This window comes from Tetrapisispora phaffii, chromosome 1 (assembly GCF_000236905.1).
Source record: "Tetrapisispora phaffii CBS 4417 chromosome 1, complete genome".
Classification (NCBI taxonomy): domain Eukaryota; kingdom Fungi; phylum Ascomycota; class Saccharomycetes; order Saccharomycetales; family Saccharomycetaceae; genus Tetrapisispora; species Tetrapisispora phaffii.
In genome coordinates, this window is record NC_016520.1 from 877,694 (window position 1) to 900,937 (window position 23,244).

At 33.3% G+C, this 23,244-nt stretch overlaps 7 protein-coding genes across 7 annotated transcripts; 5 read left to right on the forward strand and 2 right to left on the reverse strand.

The window, feature by feature from the left end:
• Positions 1–8: 8 nt before the first annotated feature.
• TPHA0A03960 (amino acid permease) lies at positions 9–1,856 on the forward strand (the record flags this gene model as incomplete). Its single annotated transcript, XM_003683858.1, has 1 exon — positions 9–1,856. The coding sequence occupies one exon, from the start codon at positions 9–11 to the stop codon at positions 1,854–1,856; it is 1,848 nt and encodes a 615-aa protein (XP_003683906.1).
• A 276-nt stretch (positions 1,857–2,132) lies between these two features.
• HEM13 (coproporphyrinogen oxidase) lies at positions 2,133–3,116 on the reverse strand (the record flags this gene model as incomplete). The annotated part of the gene is made up of 1 exon (XM_003683859.1): positions 2,133–3,116. The coding sequence occupies one exon, from the start codon at positions 3,114–3,116 to the stop codon at positions 2,133–2,135; it is 984 nt and encodes a 327-aa protein (XP_003683907.1).
• A 5,031-nt stretch (positions 3,117–8,147) lies between these two features.
• Positions 8,148–9,092, forward strand: TPHA0A03980 (C2H2-type zinc finger protein; the record flags this gene model as incomplete). The annotated part of the gene is made up of 1 exon (XM_003683860.1): positions 8,148–9,092. The coding sequence occupies one exon, from the start codon at positions 8,148–8,150 to the stop codon at positions 9,090–9,092; it is 945 nt and encodes a 314-aa protein (XP_003683908.1).
• Positions 9,093–9,520: 428 nt separating this feature from the next.
• On the forward strand, positions 9,521–10,048 carry TPHA0A03990 (uncharacterized protein; the record flags this gene model as incomplete). Its single annotated transcript, XM_003683861.1, has 1 exon — positions 9,521–10,048. The coding sequence occupies one exon, from the start codon at positions 9,521–9,523 to the stop codon at positions 10,046–10,048; it is 528 nt and encodes a 175-aa protein (XP_003683909.1).
• Positions 10,049–11,719: 1,671 nt separating this feature from the next.
• On the forward strand, positions 11,720–14,968 carry TPHA0A04000 (uncharacterized protein; the record flags this gene model as incomplete). The annotated part of the gene is made up of 1 exon (XM_003683862.1): positions 11,720–14,968. The coding sequence occupies one exon, from the start codon at positions 11,720–11,722 to the stop codon at positions 14,966–14,968; it is 3,249 nt and encodes a 1,082-aa protein (XP_003683910.1).
• Positions 14,969–17,144: 2,176 nt separating this feature from the next.
• On the forward strand, positions 17,145–20,396 carry TPHA0A04010 (uncharacterized protein; the record flags this gene model as incomplete). Its single annotated transcript, XM_003683863.1, has 1 exon — positions 17,145–20,396. One exon carries the CDS (start codon positions 17,145–17,147, stop codon positions 20,394–20,396), a length of 3,252 nt encoding a protein of 1,083 aa, XP_003683911.1.
• A 388-nt stretch (positions 20,397–20,784) lies between these two features.
• On the reverse strand, positions 20,785–22,566 carry KRS1 (lysine--tRNA ligase KRS1; the record flags this gene model as incomplete). Its single annotated transcript, XM_003683864.1, has 1 exon — positions 20,785–22,566. The coding sequence occupies one exon, from the start codon at positions 22,564–22,566 to the stop codon at positions 20,785–20,787; it is 1,782 nt and encodes a 593-aa protein (XP_003683912.1).
• Between the last annotated feature and the right edge of the window lie 678 nt (positions 22,567–23,244).

A 23,244-nucleotide genomic window follows, 5' to 3' on the forward strand; every position in this document is an offset into this window, starting at 1 on the left:
CTAATACTATGTCAGACAAAAATTCTGATATAAACATTTCGGAAACAAGCCTAATAAACAAGGCTACATCTTCATCAAATAATCTAACGGAAAGAATTCACACAAGTACTACAAATGACTACATAAATGAAAAGCTAGGAAGTGTTGAAGAAGTTTCATCCTTTGACTATGTTCAAGAAGCAGCAAAAACAGGCCGTTTTCGTAGATGGGCAGACTCTTTCAAGAGAGCTGAGAAATCCACTGAAGCTGAAGATGGTGAGTCAGGAAGTATTTATAATGGTAATGAAAGCACAGAATTGAAAAAGGCTATGAAATCAAGACATGTCGTCATGATGTCTTTAGGTACTGGTATTGGTACTGGTTTATTGGTTGCTAACGCTAAAGGTTTAGCCATCAGTGGACCTGCACCATTAGTCATCGGTTACGGCTTAGTCTCTTTCATTACATATTTTATGATTCAAGCAGCTGGTGAACTAGGTGTCACCTATGCATCATTACCAGGTAACTTCAATGTCTATTTCGGTACTTTAGTTTCTAGACCATTTGGTTTCGCTACAGTATGGCTTGCTTCTGTTCAATGGTTAACAGTTATCCCATTAGAATTGATTACTTGTGCAATTACTATTAAATATTGGACAGAAAAAGTGAATGGTGACATTTTCGTTTTAATCATTTACGTTTTCTTATTGTTCATTCATATATTCGGTGTGAAGGCGTATGGTGAGGCTGAATTTTTATTCAACACGTGCAAAATTCTAATGATTGCAGGTTTTATTATTTTATCCATTGTGATTAATGTTGGTGGTGCAGGCAATGACGGTTATATTGGTGGTTCTTACTGGAATAACCCAGGTGCCTTCGCAAGTGACAATGCAGCCTCGAGATTCAAGAGTATATGTTACATTTTAGTCACAGGTTATTTCTCCTACGGTGGTACTGAATTATTTGTTTTATCAGTCAATGAACAAGAAAATCCAAGAAAATCCACACCACAAGCTGCTAAGCATTCAATCTACAGAATTCTTGTCATCTACCTACTGACTATGATTTTAATTGGTTTCAATGTTCCTCATGATAGCGATCAATTGATGGGATCAGCAGGTTCTTCTGCTCATGCTTCTCCTTACGTTTTAGCGGCATCTCTTCATGGTGTAAAAGTTGTACCACATTTCATCAATGCTGTTATTTTAATTGCTCTTATCTCTGTAGCTAATTCGTCCTTATATGCTGCCCCAAGAATGATGGTTTCATTAGCACAACAAGGTTTCGCACCAAAATTCTTAACGTATGTTGATAGAGAAGGTAGACCATTATTAGGTATTGCCGTCTGTGCTGTTTTCGGTGTAATTGGGTTTGCTGCAAGTTCTGACAAAGAAGAAGATGTTTTCACTTGGTTGGCTGCTATAGCTGGTTTAAGTGAATTGTTTACATGGAGTGCATTTTTCCTTTCCCACATTCGTTTCAGACAAGCTATGAAAGTTCAAGGCAAAAATATAAAAGAATGTGGTTATTTATCTGTAACTGGTATTTGGGGCTCTATAATAGGTCTCTGCTTCAATATTTTAGTCTTCATAGCTCAATTTTGGGTAGCTTTATCACCAATTGGTAACGACGGTAAATGTGATGCCCAAGCATTCTTTCAAAGTTATCTAGCTTTCCCAATTTGGTTAGCTTTCTATTTTGGGTGTATGTTTTACTATAAAGACTACACTTTATTAAATCCACTAGAAAGTATAGATCTTGATGATCATAGACGTATCTACGATCCGGAAGAATTAAAAAAAGAGGACTTAGCAACAAAAGCAGAATTAAAACGTAGAGGTTTCCACGCTCAATTAGTTGCTTTCTTCTGTTAGTTCATCAACTCAATAGCATATATAACATATAAATGTTACATAAAAATGAAAAGCACTACTAATAATAAATTGCATTTTTCTTAATTAATATAATAACTTTTTTGATTTAATTTCATAAAACGTAAATACTAATATTAGTAATCTATAATCTATAAATAACGTTTATAAATGTGGGAGAAATCATTACCCAACAATATTTAAATGGTGGAATAAATATAAAGAATCTAGCCTTTAGTTCGTAAGATATATAATATCATAGGTTCACTGATTAACGGTTTAAGCCCATTCTCTTGGAACAGTAGTAGCCTTAATCAATCTTTCCTCTTCAGAACCTGGAGCTGGGTGGTGGTCATATAACCAAGAAGCGTGAACTGGTAAGGTCATCATAATTGATTCAACACGAGAACCTGGGGTTCTTAAACCGAATTGGGTACCTCTGTCGTACATGATGTTGAATTCGACGTATCTACCACGTCTAATGGCTTGCCATTGCTTTTGTTCTTCAGTGAATTCCATATCCTTTCTCTTAGCGACAATTGGGATGTAAGAAGCGATCCAAGCATCAAAACCGTCTTCACAGATCTTTAAAATTTCTTCTGGGTCCTTTTCATTGAAATCATCGAAGAAAGTACCACCGATACCTCTGGTTTCACCACGATGAGTGATTAAATAGTATTTATCAGCCCATTTCTTAAAACGTGGGTATAATTCTTTGTCGTGCTTGTCTAAAGCGTCCTTATGAGTCTTATGGAAAAATTCAGCATCTTCGTCGTATAAGTAAGATGGGGTTAAATCAGCACCACCACCGAACCACCAGGTTTGTGGAGTACCATCTGGGTTCCAAGTTTCAAAGTAACGGTAGTTCAAATGGGTAGTTGGACAATGTGGATTGTGTGGGTGAATAACCATACTCAAACCACAAGCAAAAAACTTAACGCCATCGGTCTTTGGTAAACCGGTAGCTTCATCAATTGGTAAGTTTAAGTCTTTGTGGTCGTTCTTCATCGCTTTGATAGCTTCTGGGGTTAAAGTACCGTGAACAACGGAAACGTTACAACCACCCTTTTCAATGGTAGTACCGTTTTGGATAACACAGGAGGTACCACCACCACCGTCGTTACCACGGGACCAAGTGTCAGCACGAAATTTGTTACCTTCTTGAGTTTCTAAAGCAGCAACAATTTCTTTTTGTTTACGACGGATTAATTCTTCCATCTTTTGTCTAATAGACAAGTTGGTTGGGTCAACTGGAGCAGGCATCTTATGTTTATATAATATTAAGTTGATAGCTTCTAGCGTTGTACTTCTTAGACAAGAATAAAAAAAAATATAAAAAGAGATTATTTCAAAATATAGATCGAAGCTTGTAAATGATCTTTAATTTATTAGACAATATCCATCTCCTTTATATATTAATCAAATTTAGTTTTTCAAAAAGCAAAAGAGAGTTGAGCTAAAAAAAAATTACTGAAATATCCTTTTCCCAAGCGTTGCGACAAGCTACTTATTCGTTGAATTACCTAAAAAGTATTAAATTAATTACTAGAACTCTAAGTGACTGGACTTCTCAACAACTAAGTTAAGTAATAAAAATATAATGCATAGATCAGCGGATATCAGGTTATGTTATTAAAAGATCCAAACATCAAATCAACTAGCTACGATTATTTCCATATAGTAAAAGAATTTAGAAGAGGCTCCTCTAGTATAAATTACTTCATTGGTTTGACTAATTGATTTTTTACCAGATAAACGAATCTACACAGTTTTACTTTAAGAAACAACTACAAAAATGCATTGAAAAACTGACTTTGGTTTCTTAGCTCATAAAATTTCCGTTGAAAAATGAAAACAAACGAATAAGATGGGATACTAAACGATGAAATGTTTATTAAGTGAATTTCTACGAGAACTTTTATTGGTAGAATTCGAAAAATTGAAATATATATTTTACGAAGTGCAGATAAAACGTATTTTTGTACAAGATATGAAGCTGTATAGTTACTTATTTTCATTAACATTAAAAGTTTCTTTTGTGATAACAATTATTGTAAACTATGAAATCCGTGATATATAGCATAGAATACTTAGGAAATTGTAGTACGAAGGAGTTCAAAGAGCGATCTAACTATTTCAGTATATGTTGAAATATAACGATATAAGCTAATCTCAGCTGGAGATTGGCCTTTAAACTGTGTTATGCCATTTTTTGGAATTTTTAAAACATATTATTGTAATTTATTTCAACCAGTTTAAAGATTTAAAATAAGCTTTGTGTAAGGAAGTAATCATCAACCATAGTTTACTGAGTTTTTTTATGAGCATATGACAAAAGCTTTTGAAGTGACAAAAATAATACCCATTTATCAATGTTTGAAGAGATGGCGGAATGCTGACTAGTATTAAATAGAAAACATCTTCGGCTTGGTAGGCAAAATTCAAAAGCGTTTAGTAAAATTTCTTGACTTGTACTAAACAAATGAATAATACCAAAATAAAATAACAATTGACAGTTTCGACATTATAAATTAAAAGTAAACACAATATTTTGAATTCAAACAAGATCTTTAATTATCTATGTATACTTTCCACCGCACATGAAAAGATTTTAAACGAGATATATTGCGTGTGCGGCATTTTCCGGGATAAATATTTAAACGAAGAAGGCGAAGTTTAAAATAAAAAAACTGACATCGAATAATTCCTAGAAATGCAAATATGAATCTGAGCTTCATTAAACGAAAGTTTCATTTAAATCAGAATGTTTTCTGCCTCTGGTTAATGGTCCATTTATGGCTCAAATTGTTGTTTCATTGAACTAATTAAGGGACACAAGATCTCAGATCTACCTTAAAACAAAAACTGTGCATTGGCATAAATGGTATTAAGATGAGACTAGTTTTTCAGTTGCTTATTTACTCCGTTTAATTTTTTATTTATCTTAGTTGATTGAATACATTTATGTATGCAAGTATGTGTGTGTTTGAATTTTAAGGGTACAACTGTTTTATAAACATTAACTCGGAACTGTGTAATAATCTGATGGTATTGGGCGGGGGTGCATTTACTAGAAATTTTGTAACTCAAATCTAATTTTATTATTCGGTTGGAAAAAAAGTTTGCTACTGAAATCTAAATTAAACTCATGGATTTTTCCGTACCATTTGATTATCATGCCCTTTGGTAAAGTGGTATATGAGCTCAAAGATTACAATTATCAACATTTTAAAATCAACAATTAGTTATTGATTTGATGCGTTGATATTAGAAAATATCTTAATACAGTAAATTTTGTAATTGTAAAATGGGCTTAAAAACAACAAGGAAAATAAATTGTTTATGTATTTAATATACGAGATAAGTTGCTCAATAAAAAAGACTCTACTTGTTTTATGCTAAGATTGCATTCAACCTTGCTCATAAATAAAATATTCGATAATGCAAAGAGATTATAATTTAATGATGCTTTCAAAATAAGCATAATTTTATATTAATTGAAAAATTTAAATTCTCTTAAACTAATTATATATTTTTTTATATTTACTGTTCCCAAAGAATTTCCCCCCCAAAATCCATTTCCCGCTGGAATGACAAACTCCAGAACTAAAGATAAATTAAAAATATATATATGTGTAAAAATCTAAGATGCTGACTACAAATTACAATATACTTAAATAATAACTGATCTAATGCACATCAAAACACTTACTTCAGCATACGTAATAATATATGCCACATATAGGATACTACTATTTATTTTATTTCCTAAAAAAACATCACATACCTTTATTGCAGTTATCATTAACCAGATAATTTTGGCTTTAATGTAATTTTTTTAAAATCTGTTCCATTTCAATTCATTCGCTATAAAGTTACAACATTTAAATATAATTACTTCCATTAACCAATGAACTACTGAAAGAATGCTTATAAACAACAACAAGCGGTGACTTATCAAGACATCTCTAAAATAAGAAGGTACGTTAACATATGTTAGCCGACATATTAGTCAACACATTAGTCAACACATTAGCACATGCTCAGATATAAGTACATATTTGATTATTGTGATCTCATTTATAATTTTAATAAGGACTAATGTAATATATTACTGAGCGTGAATTTGGTATAAATTGGATATTTTTTCAATTCTATTTTGATTAAAGGGTGTCTGGTATATGTTACCTTTGTTGATATTCTGGAATGACACAACATCGTCAGGAATTTAAACTACATATACTAGACTTGCTTCATATCAGCGCTGCTCATTATAAAATAGTATACATTTTTGTTTTTGCTTCTACACCGATTTAACAGCGGCTGTAAAAATAAAATTAAAGAGCAATAAACAAAACAACAATAACAAAATATTACTATGGGGTAGGAAAATCAGCACTATTATTGCGTGAATGGAAAAATTTGTCGGCAATCGATTGCACGGAGAATTAATAATATTTGGAAAATCTCAAAACAAGTTTCCAGGCATTTCTTTTTGTATTTTTTTATATTTTTTGAAATTGAAAAAAAAACAAACAAACGGGAGACGTTGCTAGTTCTAACTGTAAATAATAGATGCAGTATAAATCTGTGAAAAAAAGACCAATAAATTAACAACCGCTAGGGAAATTATTTAAAGAAAAATGAAAATCATAAGTAAATTCTTAAATCCATTAATTTCTTGTGTGAAAGATTATAGAAAGTTATCATCTTTATTCGAGACTGCAAAACATTTTACAACTAAGAAACAACTGCAATAAAAAAATTGACTGACGAATTAAGAACAAACTTAGAGAATAGTATTAGTTTCTAACGATTATTTGATATTTCTGTAATCCATTTTAAGAAACTTAAACTTTTTGAATACTTAATATGGTAAAATATTTTCAGAAACTGCAGTATTTTCAATAGTAATAATAATAAATAATAATAATAATAATAATTATTATTATTATTTATTATTAATATTTTTCATTTCTATGTACGTACATAACATCTTTTTTCTTATTACCGATGAGACATTCAAAACAGTCACAAAATTACCATATATGGTTATGAATGAGTGACAACTAGAACATTCAAGTAGTTTATGCACCCATATATTAGAGTTTGTTTAACTATTTGAAAATTGTAATATAAGCAGGGTTGTTCTGTGAACCAGTTGATGAATAATATAAAACAATATTTCTAATTCAAATATTTTTGATAAGAAAAGGATATGTACGTATGTAACTAATTGAAAGTGTGGTTAAATTTAATTAGCAAATTGGCAATACAGAAGTAACAAAAGAAGGAGGCTGTAACGGCTGTTATCGAAACCATACAATCTTTCTTTTTTAGTTTTCCGTAATTCACACTTGTGCTCTAACAATCTCACTTTCTTTCTTTCTTTTTATTTATTTTTATATAATCGGGCACATCTTTCCAATTTAAGACGTACTTCTAGAATTAGAGATTATTAAATAATTACAAATTTTTTTTTAACTTTTTGTAAACTGTTATGTCAATTTTCACTCGTTTGTTTTGTGCGGCTTCACTTCCATTTTGATCTTAAGGAAAGCATATCAATTTAATTCTTAAATAAAATTACTGTGAGTAATTATCTCGATCTGGCGTACTTTAATTTACTACCTGCAATCTTAATCATGCAATCAATTCTCTTTCTCAGGATTCCCCAGAATGAATAGAAATTTCATATTCGTCAATTTGTCATTTTCTTTTTTTCATTTAAAACAGTTTTATTATTTATATTAAACTTTAAAAAAACGTATGATTTTAATTTCAGAATTATGTACCTTTTCTCTTGGTACTCTTATTATTTTTTCATTTATTATTTAACAGCTCCCATTTTAAAATTACTTGTGACTGTCAGTCAATTATTTATTACAATTTGGTCTTTTCTGCATTTCTTTATATACCCAGTATTTATATAAAGTTGAGAAAAATAATAATATATTAATAAATTAATATATAGGATCTCCTTTGTATATCCTGATTCAATTAACTCGAGTACCTTTTAATTGGGCAAAAATACCTGCGAGTGTATCAATAATTTGAAAAACAAGATATCCATACATCTTTAGCGACTATTTAATCATAAAACAACCACATAAAGCATACATTAAATAGTCAAAAAATGAACCCTGTTACACAATTACATCCAGATAATCAGTTTTGCTCTCAAAATTCACATCTACAATTTCAAGATATAGATGATATCAATTCATTATATTTTAAAAAAAAATTCTAACATTGCTACCATCATTGCCGGGCCAATTAACTGATGATAATTTTATGAAAACTGCCCTTAATAGAGATTTATTCACAAATCAAGATTTCAGTAGAAATGATTCGGGAAATTCAATCGATCCTAATAATAATGTTATACTGACAAATTCAATCTCAATTTCTGAACTAACAGAATATTCTATGTTTCCTCAAAGAAAATTACCTTTTTCCTATAGTTATACATCTGACACACCAATAGAAAATTATACAGTAACACCAGTGTCATATACTACGTCAACATCTTCAAAATTTGGCAATAATAATTCCACACGAAATTCAAGTTCATCAACACATTCCATATCATCTATAAGAAGTGGACTAGATGTCTTTCTAGGTATGTCACCGGTGACAACAAATTATAAATCGATGAATGATACAGAGTCAACTTCATTTCAACAACTTAACTCAACTAACATTCTACAACAAATAAATGGAAATATAGCCACACTAGGAAATTCAAATAATAGTCAATTAAATAAGGAGATCAGTAGTTCTGATAAAAAAAAATCTACAAAGAATAATAGTACAACAAAGTTAAATAAAAAACCCAAAACTAAAAAGTCCACTATTAAGAATAACCTGCTTGCTAAGAAGAAGAAAAAAGTGAATAAAAAAGCAAGCAAAAAAATCAGTAAAAAAACAAAAGAAAGCAAACTAGAAATCAAAACAGAAATTAAAAAGCTACCAAACGATTTTGATCCACATACATTTTCTTCAATCGACGACGATGAACTAAAGCTTGATCCATCACAGTATGATCCAAAAAAAAAATATATCTGTAAAGTATGCTCTAAGGGCTTAACCACTTCGGGCCACTTAGCAAGGCATTATCGGATTCATACGGGTGAAAAAAATTACTCATGTTTACATGAAGGTTGTGATCAAAAATTTAGTAGACATGATAACTGCAAACAACATTACAAAACTCATTTGAAAAACTATACTAAATAGTTAACGTCAGCGTTAAAAAAATACAATACCCTTTGATTGATAGAAGGAAGTGGATGCTTCATACCATATCCGTTGTTTAAATAAATATATATACATAAATATATATATCATATATTCTTTTTAGATCTTCACTGTATCTCACTGTTATAATAGTAGCAAAAGCTATTTCAACAGTCATAATTTATAATCATTTTGTCATCAAACATATATTACATGCATTTATTTTTTTAATATGTGTACGTCATCTCATTCCCTTAAGTATGAAAAAAATAGAAAATGGAAAATTTGAAAATCGATCATTCTCAATTATAAAAAAAGGTTATTCACTTACAAAATTTCTATGCGACCAATTTTGATGTTCGTATTATATTGTCTATAAATGGGCAATACAGGAATTGTCCTTTTAAAAATAATCTCAAATCATAACTATGGTTGAAAATACAGACCAAACTACTCAAAATGAACAAGAGAGAAGAGAGACCAGAGAAAGACTAAGATTGCTATTCCAATCGCTTAACAATAGTGGGAACAATGGGAATAGATCTAACGATTCCATGCTATTACAGCTACTATCGGAATTAATTCCGGAAGATTTACAAAATGAGTGGTTTGATTCCTTAGCCGATAAAAATGACAAAGGTTGCAAAGAAACATTCGTAAGTTCGTTACCTAGAGTAAGCATAAATGATATTCTAAAACAAGAAATAATAAGAAACCCGGAAATTAAAGCAGCACACTTAAATTGTTCGATATGTTATTGTAAATACACTGACGATGACTATCCTCTAATAGCACAATTGCCACATTGTGGGCATCATTTCGACTTTGAATGTATCTCCATTTGGTTAAGCAAAAATGAAACTTGTCCAATTTGCAGAGATAATTTAACGTCACATAAGGAAGTTATAGACACAAGCAATGTTGAGTTAGAAGAAGATTGGGGAATGTACGGTTAACTAACAGGTCATGATACTTACGCACATAATTTACTAAACTAGCAGTTAATGTTTTTTTATATATAGAGTATCATCATCAGTAAGAAACATATGTACTATGTAAAAAAATATTATGATGTAATATAAAGCATAAATAATTCTTATTGATAATTAATATAAATGTTTGTGCGAAGAGTTTTCAATTAGAGATTTAATTGATAAACCTTTGAGCTGTTAAAGATTTTTCAAAATCTCATTGATTGAATATTGGTTTACTCATTATAATATTCCTGTTATTTGTATGTTGTGGAATAAATCTTCTATAACATTCGTATTGTTATTGTTCGAGAACTAATTTCCTGATGTTTTTATAAACAATTAAAGTAAACACGGTTATAGGTCAGATTAATTATTAATCATAACGCACTTCAGCCCCATCCCCTCTCCACCTCCAGCAACCGTAATATGTCATACTGAATATACGCTGAACTTCATTGCTACGAAATATTTTTAACCTCCTCTCTCTCGTTCGCCTTTACCCGCTTCTCTTCCGAGTTGATGATACCTTAATTTTCTGTATCTTTCTTGCCAGTAAAAACGAGTCTTCATCATCTCCCAAAAGTATAGTTTTATTAAAGTTAAAGTTTAATAACGATTAACTCTTCCTTGACCATTTCCAGAACTAGTGCAGAAAATTAATTTGAATAGAATTCATTAAAATTAATTGGAAATTAAGCGTGAGCGTACTTCTTAGTTTACGAGCTTTTTACATGTTTCAATAAATTGCTGGTAGCAAATTAATAAATAAAATTAGGTAAAATACTTTTGGGTGGGTCTCGAGCGGGGGTCCCAAGAGTCGCCAATATATATATATGTATAAACATTCACCCACATTAAACTGTTTCTGTACATAAGTACCGATCATGATAGAGCTGCTCCAGCTTTTTTTCTTGCTGTTTAACGTTTTGAGGTTGGCTGTTAAGGCACATCCACTTTATCATCGGCGTTAATCCCACGGAATGTAATCGAAGACCCGCTTTTAGTTCTTTAATTTTTATTTTCTAATAGTAACTATCATGTTCTACTGATAAGGAAGACGACTATCCACGTTTTGATCTCTCTTGTGCAAACTGGTATTATCATGTATTGCCATATTTTACTATTGTTGATGCAGTATGACGATCTACATGAAAGAATCCTTTACTGATCTTTGTTAATTACTAATAATTTAATCCGTAAGGGTCCCAGAATTTTACTGCAAAATAGAGAACATCTACAGACAAATCACGAAGACATAAGTGCTTATGAAAAAAGTGACACAAAAAGGTACTTGTATTAAATATTTATATTAATAATAAAAATGTATATAAAGGCATACACATTTTAGTACTCGATAATGTTTATTTTAATTACAATTAGATAAAGTCAATTAATATTAATAAATTTTTCTTAATCAATAATATTACATCTTAGATTATTATTTATTCTAAGTAATTAGATATTTAAGGATTATCAAATAGACATATATATATATATTTAATTTTATATTATGTTCACTGGTAAATTTTATTAAAAAGAACAACAATTTTATTTAAGATTAATAATAAAACTTATAAACTATTTTAATAATTAAATACACTACAAAATAATTATACAATAAACAAATATTACAAATTAAAAGTGTAATAGGAAATGTCAGCAATCAATTATGATTATTCAGATTTTCATTCATTATCAATCGATGAAACATTAGAATTGCTCCAAACTAATTTAAACAATGGCTTGAATCAAAATCAAATTCATGATCGTTTAAAAAATAATGGTCACAATACCATAGGCGATGAATCCAAAATTGATTATAAAGGAATGGTCTTACATCAACTTTGTAATGCAATGATCTGTGTTTTAATCGTTTCAATGATAATTTCATTTGCTATCCATGATTGGATCACCGGTGGTGTCATTACAGGGGTTGTGGCGATTAATGTCGTCATTGGTATATTTCAGGAATATAAAGCAACAAAGACTATGAATTCATTAAGGGCGTTATCCTCCCCTAATGCAGTTGTTATTAGAAATGGCCAAAATGAAATAATTGACTCAAAAGAAGTTGTCGTTGGTGATATATGTGTTGTTAAAGTGGGAGATACAGTTCCTGCTGACTTAAGATTAATTGAAGGCAAAAACTTCGAAACAGATGAGTCTCTACTGACAGGTGAATCATTACCTGTTTCCAAAGAGCCTGATAATATATATGATAAAGAAGCTGACACGCCAGTTGGTGACCGTTTGAACTTAGCATTTTCGTCATCGACGGTTGTCAAAGGTAGAGCTAAAGGTATTGTTATAAAGACAGGTTTACATACAGAGATTGGTAAGATCGCTAAATCGCTGCAAGATGACGCAGGGCTAATTTCTAGAGACCCATCAAAAACATTTTTTGGTAATGCATGGAAAACAATAAAAGATACTACAGGAGCATTCTTAGGTATTACGACTGGTACACCGTTGCATCGTAAATTATCTAAACTGGCAGTTCTATTATTCTGGATTGCAGTTGTATTTGCGATTGTAGTGATGGCTTCGCAAAAGTTCGAAGTGGACAAAGGTGTTGCAATTTATGCGATCTGTGTGGCGTTATCGATGATTCCTTCCTCATTAGTTGTGGTGTTGACGATCACCATGTCGGTTGGTGCGGCAGTGATGGCATCTAGAAATGTGATCATTAGAAAACTGGATTCGTTGGAAGCACTGGGCGCTGTGAACGACATCTGTTCTGACAAGACGGGCACACTAACACAAGGTAAGATGGTTGCGAAACAAGTGTGGATCCCTACGTTTGGGACGATCCGTATTGGTGACTCAAACGAGCCGTTCAACCCTAACATTGGTGATATCGAGGTTATTCCTAAGGTGTCGCCATTTGAGTACTCATACAATGAATCTGAGGATGTTGGTATTATCCGGTCGTTCAAGGAGAAATACCTGAATGGCGAGCTTCCTAGCGGCATGGACAGTAATTTATTCAGACAGTGGCTAGAAGCTGCGTCTCTAGCGAACATAGCTACGGTATTCAAAGACAAAGAGAGTGATGACTGGAAGGCGCACGGTGACCCTACTGAGATTGCCATCCAAGTGTTTACTGCCAAGATGAATCTTCCACGTTCGGTGCTTACCGGGGAGAACTTTGGTGGTGACGAGAGTGAACGGAACAACGAGAAGAGTGACGAGAGCGAAGTGCCCTTTGAGCACTATGCTGAGTATCCATTTGATTCTACAATTAAGAGGATGTCAGCAGTTTACAAATCGAAGGTAGATAATAGGTACGAGGTGTACACGAAGGGTGCATTTGAAAGTGTGTTGAAGTGCTGTGGTAAGTGGTATGTGAAGGGGAGCGAGGTGAGTGAATTGAGAGAGGAGGATGTTGAGACGATCAAGAAGAACATTGATATTCTGTCGTCTGAAGGTCTGAGAGTTCTAGCGTTTGCGAAGAAGAGCTACAGGTGTGACGATGTGAGCGAGGAGGAGTTAGAAATGTTGAAGAGCAAGCGTAGTGAAGTTGAGGAGGACCTTATATTTTTAGGGCTAATTGGTATTTACGATCCACCGAGGCCTGAGACAGCGGGGGCCGTGAAGAAGTTCCATCAAGCTGGTATCAATGTTCGTATGCTTACAGGTGATTTTCCTGGTACAGCCAAGGCGATTGCGCAAGAAGTTGGTATTTTGCCGACGAATCTGTACCACTATCCTAAGGAAGTTGTTGATATCATGGTGATGACAGGCAGTCAATTTGACAAGATGAGTGAGAATGAGATTGATGAGCTTCCAGTATTACCCTTAGTTATTGCACGTTGTTCGCCTCAAACCAAGGTGCGTATGATCGAGGCACTACACCGTCGTGATAAGTTTTGTGCGATGACAGGTGATGGTGTGAATGATTCGCCGTCGTTGAAGATGGCTAATGTTGGTATTGCTATGGGTATCAACGGGTCAGATGTTGCGAAGGATGCAGCTGATATAGTACTGAGTGACGATAATTTTGCGTCGATTTTGAATGCGGTTGAAGAAGGTAGAAGGACCAGTGATAATATTCAAAAATTCGTATTACAATTATTAGCTGAAAATGTTGCACAAGCTTTATACTTAATTGTTGGTTTATGTTTTCAGGATGAGTCCGGTAAATCTGTCTTTCCATTATCTCCAGTTGAAGTTCTATGGATCATTGTTGTTACCTCATGTTTCCCAGCCATGGGTCTAGGTTTAGAAAAAGCAGCCCCAGACTTGATGGATAGGCCACCAAATGATTCCAAGCATGGTATTTTTACTTGGGAAGTCATAACTGATACATTTGTATATGGTATCTTTATGGCAGCTGTCTGCATGGCAACGTTTGTTATTGTTGTATTTGGTAAAGGTGATGGTGCTTTAGGTTATGACTGTAATGATGCATATAACGATTCATGTAACTTAGTTTTTAAAGGTCGTTCAGCAGCATTTGCAGCTATGACTTGGTGTGCATTAATTTTGGCATGGGAAGTATTAGCATTTAGAAGATCATTCTTTAAAATGCAACCCGAAACTGACACACCTTATACCCAAGTTTTTAAAGATATCTGGAGTAACAAGTTTTTGTTTTGGTCTATTATCTTTGGATTCGTTTCTGCATTTCCAGTTGTTTACATTCCTGTTATCAATGACAAAGTATTTTTACACAAAGGTATTGGTTATGAATGGGGTATTGCCATTTTGTTTACTATTGTATTCTGGGTTGTTTGTGAAATTTATAAATATTTCAAGAGACATTATTACAAGAAGATCGATAGAGCAAACAATCCTGAAAAAGATTTGGAGAAGAGTTCAAGAAAAGATCCATTTGAAGCTTACAGTACTGCTACTACCATTCAAAGTGAATACATATTATCCAAAAAAACAACATATTAATTGATGTACAATTGAATAACCTATAATTACTAACTTATACATAAGTGTCAAAGTGATTATCTTCCATGATTTAATCAATTTAGTTTTTCTCTATTAAGGAGTTTTAAAATACCATTGCATCTTAACATATAAAAACTGCATATTGAAAATACTAATAATAATACAATTATAATTATATATTAATATTTATTAATTAATGAAATACCTTTTACCTTAATGGTATTATTTATGACATTTTTTATATCATCCTTCTTAATTAATATTGAGTTTCAAGAAACAATATTCATAGTAGGTTTCCTTACACCATATACTATAAATATTCATAGACTAGTAAGATCTCATGATAGACACAAACATATATATTTATATTAAGAAAATGTATACATATCTCCTCTCAAATAAACTATAATTTATTATACACAATTAATTAATTTCTGATTAAAAATAATGAAATAACCCACAATAATTTCTTGAACATACGCTCGTTATGATAGAGAGAGGGAAGTAAACGTGGATTTTGATTAAATATGATATATTTAATACTATAACCAATCCAATCACTCATCTCATCTACTTAATTCATATTTTTAATATCAACAAATTAATTATAATTATGACTTAAACAAAAATTATGTTCCATGATCTTAAAATATAATCAAAATTTCTTCCATGTTCTCATTTATGTTGTTATTTTCTGATTCTTAAATCATGTATCAATAATTACTTATTTCTGCTACAGCAATTTAACAAATTTTTGTAACCATAAGTTCCTTAAATTTTAATTTCTAATTACTTAATCATTAATTTAATTTTGTTGGTCATTACGAACGAAAAAAATAGAAATATTGAAATTGAATCTTATCTACTCCAGTGCTTTCTGGGCCAAATAGTTATGACTTTTTATCTCTACTTTGCTACTTTGGCTCATGAGAGGGGGAAAGTAAATTGTGCGGCACAAAGAATCTTCTTGATCAGATAAGAAGAAGTAACCACTAGAATACGATTTATCAGATTGTTCTTAGAAATTGTTCTCGCTATCAATTTTCTTCCATTTATCGTACAGCCTGCTTAATACATATGTATGACAAACACGAACACACAGACGAACAAACACGTTTTTATCAAACAAGTATTTGTTTCCCCTCTCTCTTTCTGCCTCTCTGTCGAATACTACAGCCGTTTTTATGAGCATTCATAGATAAAAGAATAAATGCGTGCGTATTGAACAGATCGAGGAAAAATACGGAAAATGAGATTAAATTATCCAAGCAAATGACGTAGGTGAAATATGTTGTATTATTTTAAAAAAAGAAACGATCAGTAGAAAAAAATGAACCGTACGGTATCCGTATAGAGTCATCTAAAATTTACGAAAGTATCAACCTGTGCCATTATTAAAACGATAGAAGCATCCGTAGTAATGACCATACGATTTGACGGAGTTTTCACGGATCAAGGAAGATTAAGAGGGTGCAAAGAAAAGCTGTGAGCGGGAGTAGAGTGCTTCTCCGCATCCGTTTGATAATCAGAGCACTACGTACACTGCATTGGTTTACTTAGAAAATGTAAGGGATCGAAGAGATGCCGGCAAATACCGTAGGTGTAGGAGATAGTACGAAATATTAAGATTAGAAATGTTGAAAAAATTTATGTATATAGAAATAACCTTTTACGGCTCATCAATTATTTATATATACACATATATAAGAGTAATTAATTATATCTTAAAATATTTCATTAAGTCATTTTAATACAGAATTCTTACGATCTCGATACTATAATTTTTTTTTCTCACTCTTATTATACTACCTATATACTCAATCAAAAACAAATATTCAATAGTTATAATATTTTAATTTAATTGAATCTGCATCTTTTGCTATCATCTTTATTTTTATATATATTTATATTAATCAAAGATATAATTGGAAAAGCAAACAACTAAATTTAATTTGTTAACCTATAGCTAATTTTAGTTACATATATTGTTAGAAAACTTATAGAATAGAATAATAGAAAAGAACATAACTTTATTTAATTCTTAATATTTTTTCAAAGTTTCATTATAATGTCAAGTTATCAACAAAGGTAAAAAAAACAACAACGAAAAATAACCAAATATATTATACTAGTTGACTTGATTTCATTTCGTGATAATAATAATAAGAAATAGATTATGAGTTCAGTTGATTATGAATTCTCAAATTTCCATTCGCTTTCAATAAATGAAACACTAACTCTCTTAAAGACAGATGTCGATACTGGTATAACTTCTAAAGATGAAGTTAACAGGAGAAGAACTGAAAATGGTGATAACAGTTTAGGTGATGACTCTAAAATAGATTACAAAGCGATGCTAATCCATCAAATCTGTAATGCAATGATTTTAGTCTTAATTATCTCCTTAGTAATTTCATTTGCCATCCAGGATTGGATCACAGGTGGTGTCATTACAGGTGTCGTCGTAATCAATGTTATTATCGGTTTATTTCAGGAATATAAAGCAACAAAGACTATGAATTCGTTAAGGGCGTTATCCTCCCCTAATGCAGTTGTTATTAGAAATGGCCAAAATGAAATAATTGACTCAAAAGAAGTTGTCGTTGGTGATATATGTGTTGTTAAAGTGGGAGATACAGTTCCTGCTGACTTAAGATTAATTGAAGGCAAAAACTTCGAAACAGATGAGTCTCTACTGACAGGTGAATCATTACCTGTTCCAAAGAGCCTGATAATATATATGAATAAAGAAGCTGACACGCCAGTTGGTGACCGTTTGAACTTAGCATTTTCGTCATCGACGGTTGTCAAAGGTAGAGCTAAAGGTATTGTTATAAAGACAGGTTTACATACAGAGATTGGTAAGATCGCTAAATCGCTGCAAGATGACGCAGGGCTAATTTCTAGAGACCCATCAAAAACATTTTTTGGTAATGCATGGAAAACAATAAAAGATACTACAGGAGCATTCTTAGGTATTACGACTGGTACACCGTTGCATCGTAAATTATCTAAACTGGCAGTTCTATTATTCTGGATTGCAGTTGTATTTGCGATTGTAGTGATGGCTTCGCAAAAGTTCGAAGTGGACAAAGGTGTTGCAATTTATGCGATCTGTGTGGCGTTATCGATGATTCCTTCCTCATTAGTTGTGGTGTTGACGATCACCATGTCGGTTGGTGCGGCAGTGATGGCATCTAGAAATGTGATCATTAGAAAACTGGATTCGTTGGAAGCACTGGGCGCTGTGAACGACATCTGTTCTGACAAGACGGGCACACTAACACAAGGTAAGATGGTTGCGAAACAAGTGTGGATCCCTACGTTTGGGACGATCCGTATTGGTGACTCAAACGAGCCGTTCAACCCTAACATTGGTGATATCGAGGTTATTCCTAAGGTGTCGCCATTTGAGTACTCATACAATGAATCTGAGGATGTTGGTATTATCCGGTCGTTCAAGGAGAAATACCTGAATGGCGAGCTTCCTAGCGGCATGGACAGTAATTTATTCAGACAGTGGCTAGAAGCTGCGTCTCTAGCGAACATAGCTACGGTATTCAAAGACAAAGAGAGTGATGACTGGAAGGCGCACGGTGACCCTACTGAGATTGCCATCCAAGTGTTTACTGCCAAGATGAATCTTCCACGTTCGGTGCTTACCGGGGAGAACTTTGGTGGTGACGAGAGTGAACGGAACAACGAGAAGAGTGACGAGAGCGAAGTGCCCTTTGAGCACTATGCTGAGTATCCATTTGATTCTACAATTAAGAGGATGTCAGCAGTTTACAAATCGAAGGTAGATAATAGGTACGAGGTGTACACGAAGGGTGCATTTGAAAGTGTGTTGAAGTGCTGTGGTAAGTGGTATGTGAAGGGGAGCGAGGTGAGTGAATTGAGAGAGGAGGATGTTGAGACGATCAAGAAGAACATTGATATTCTGTCGTCTGAAGGTCTGAGAGTTCTAGCGTTTGCGAAGAAGAGCTACAGGTGTGACGATGTGAGCGAGGAGGAGTTAGAAATGTTGAAGAGCAAGCGTAGTGAAGTTGAGGAGGACCTTATATTTTTAGGGCTAATTGGTATTTACGATCCACCGAGGCCTGAGACAGCGGGGGCCGTGAAGAAGTTCCATCAAGCTGGTATCAATGTTCGTATGCTTACAGGTGATTTTCCTGGTACAGCCAAGGCGATTGCGCAAGAAGTTGGTATTTTGCCGACGAATCTGTACCACTATCCTAAGGAAGTTGTTGATATCATGGTGATGACAGGCAGTCAATTTGACAAGATGAGTGAGAATGAGATTGATGAGCTTCCAGTATTACCCTTAGTTATTGCACGTTGTTCGCCTCAAACCAAGGTGCGTATGATCGAGGCACTACACCGTCGTGATAAGTTTTGTGCGATGACAGGTGATGGTGTGAATGATTCGCCGTCGTTGAAGATGGCTAATGTTGGTATTGCTATGGGTATCAACGGGTCAGATGTTGCGAAGGATGCAGCTGATATAGTACTGAGTGACGATAATTTTGCGTCGATTTTGAATGCGGTTGAAGAAGGTAGAAGGACCAGTGATAATATTCAAAAATTCGTATTACAATTATTAGCTGAAAATGTTGCACAAGCTTTATACTTAATTGTTGGTTTATGTTTTCAGGATGAGTCCGGTAAATCTGTCTTTCCATTAGCCCCGGTCGAAGTTCTATGGATCATTGTTGTTACCTCATGTTTCCCAGCCATGGGTCTAGGTTTAGAAAAAGCAGCCCCAGACTTGATGGATAGGCCACCAAATGATTCCAAGCATGGTATTTTTACTTGGGAAATTATTGTTGATACATTTATTTATGGGATGATCATGGCTGCTTCATGTATGGGTTCATTTACAACTGTTGTGTATGGTAAAGGTGATGGTAATTTAGGTTATAACTGTAATCGTGAATACAGTTCTTCTTGTCATTTGGTTTTCAGAGCACGTTCTGCAGCATTTGCTACTATGACATGGTGCGCTTTAGTTTTAGCCTGGGAAGTTGTTGATCTAAGAAGATCATTCTTTAGAATGCAACCTGAAACTGATACCCCATTTACACAATTTTTCAAAGATATCTGGAGTAACAAGTTTTTGTTTTGGTCTATTATCTTTGGATTCGTTTCTGCATTTCCAGTTGTTTACATTCCTGTTATCAATGACAAAGTATTTTTACACAAAGGTATTGGTTATGAGTGGGGTATTGCCATTGCATTTTCTGTTGCATTCTGGGGTGGTTGTGAACTATATAAATATGGTAAAAGATTATATTACAAGAAGCAAAATATGGCATCTGATCCCGAAAAAGATTTGGAGAAGAGTTCAAGAAAAGATCCATTTGAAGCTTATAGCACTTCTGCTACTATCCAAACTGAGTTATATATAACCAAAAAAGCATCATATTAGAATAATTAAAGCTCAAAAAAGATGCACGAGCATAATAAGACTATTTTTTTTAATGATATTTAATAATACCTCATAATTTTTAATTGCTGTATATTACAATAATAAAACAAACATTATACTAAACCTATTAATAACAAAAATGATATCTAAATTAAGAATAGTTTTATCATCTTTAAGAAATAATTATGAACCTGCTTTACATCATAAATTCATTAGGCAGTTGTTTTTTCTGCGATACTTTGATTAAATATTTAAATAGAATTTCATATAATATTTTTAAGAAATTATTAATTATATAAATGACAATAATAATATCTATTAAATATTGCATAATATTGCCATCATAGATATTACTATGGGATAGTAAATGAGATGTAAACCTATTTAACTAATTGGCATCTACTTTCTTCTCAGTTTCATCTCTTTGAGCATCTGGTTTTAAGGTTGGGAATAATAAAACTTCTCTGATAGTATTGGAATCAGTCAAGAACATGGCTAATCTATCGATACCACAACCCCAACCACCAGTTGGTGGTAAACCGTATTCCAAAGCGTTACAGAAAGTTTCATCAATTAATTGAGCTTCGTCATCACCTTGGTCCTTTTGTCTAGCTTGTTCTTCGAAACGCTCTCTTTGGTCGAATGGATCATTTAATTCAGTGTATGCGTTACAGATTTCTTTAGTAGCGACGAATACTTCGAAACGTTCACATAAACCTGGTTGGTCTCTAGAGTATTTAGCTAATGGAGACATCATTTGTGGGTGACCAAATATAAAGGTTGGGTTAATACACATATCTTCTAATTCACCAACTAATTTGTCTAACATACGAGCATTAGTTAATGGTGGTGGACAGTCTAATTTGTTTTTAATTAGAATTTGTTTCAAGAAAGCACCAGTTTCTGCAGTGTGTAATCGATCGCCTGGTGGGAATTTGACATCGAAGACCTTTTCTAACTCCTCGATCATGTTAATTCTCTTCCATGGTCTAGCAAAGTTTAACTCTAATTCCTTTTCTGGATTGTTTGGATCTGGGTGGTACTTAATGACGTAGTCGCCGGTGATTTCTTTAACCATTTCTGAGAATAATAATTCAGTCATATCCATTAAGTCGTAAACATCAGCATAAGCTTGATAAAATTCACAAGTGGTAAACTCTGGGTTATGTGTCATATCAATACCTTCGTTTCTGAATTGTCTACCAATTTCGTAAACACGGTCCATACCACCAACAACTAATTCTTTTAAGAATAGTTCTGGGGCAACTCTCATGTACATGTCCATATCTAAATCGTTGTGGTGAGTGACGAATGGCTTAGCAGTGGCACCACCCGCAATGACGTTCATCATTGGAGTTTCGACTTCGATAAATTCTCTGCTGTCCAAGAACTTTCTGATGTAACTAATGATCTTAGATCTGGTGATGAAACGACCTCTGGCATCTTTGTTCATGATCAAATCTAAGTAACGTTTTCTGTATCTGGTTTCTTGATCTTTGAAACCGAAGTGATCAGCTGGCAACATATGTAAACATGGAGTTAGCAATTCAATTCTTTCGACGAAGACAGAAATTTCACCTTCACCACCTTTCTTAGGTTGTGTTCTACCGACGTAACCTTCGAAACCTACAATATCCCCTCTCTTTAATAAATCATGGTCTTTTTCATAGTTTTCTTGAATACCGTAGTCTTGAACTTGAGACATGACTTGAACTTCGACACCATCACTGTGAATGACATAAAACTTCAATTTAGAACCAGATTCTCTCTTAGCGTGGATACGGCCAGCGATGGAAACTTTTTCTTCTGGCAAAGTTTCACCTCTCTTCAAATAAGCATATTTTTCCAAGAATTTTGGTAAAGTGATAGACACATTGAACTTGTGTGGGTATGGGTTTGGTTCTTGCGATTTTCTCAATTCCAAAATATTCCTAGATCTTGCTTCAAAATATTGAGAAGGCGATAAATCGGCTAAACCATCGTCCTTCTTCTTCTTAGCTTCTGGTTTAGGGGGAGCAGAAGCTTGTTTAGCAGCCTTCTTGGCAGCAACAGCTCTTTGCTTAATTCTCTTCTTCAATTCAGACTTAGAAACCATTTCACCGGTTTCTTCATCTAAATGTAAATTGGCGACTGCTTCAGTAGCAGCTTTAGCGGCGGAATCTTCAGACATGGCACTAAATTGGTATGTTTACGTACGTATAAAGAGTAGCTTACTGGTTTTTTTTCTATCCTATACACAGAAGCAATCGAGAATAGGGAAAAATAGATGCAAGAACATTTAAATATATATATATATACATATATATATGTCATTGAAGTAGTTGGATATTTCACTATTACACTGTCCATCATATCTACTAGTGCAGTTTCAATTACAATTACTATGCAACTTCGTTTCTTTTCCAGGGCTTCAGTATAACATCCATTGGGAAAATTTTTTTATTATATTTTGCTCTTCGTTTTCGAACATTTCTATCAGAAACCCCCGCACAGACATTGGTCGAAAAGAAACGAATCGAGAAACAGAACAAAACTCACCTCATCGCAAATTTCAGAAAAACAACATTTTGTCAGAAACGGAAGAGAGCGAGAGAGAGTCACATCTCACGAACACATCTGGATCGATCGATCCAACCCTACGAAACGCTATCCAGCACACACATAAGATTAAGAATAGTAATCTAGAAAACGAATGATATCTGTGGTTAGAGTGCTGAACGCATCGAGAACTCAACGGTTCCATACTCTTATTAACTTATTTGCAACTAGTTCTATCGGGACTAAACGGCAAAGGGAATGGAAAATTTCTTAACATCATGTTCGCAAACATAACCATCACATACTGATA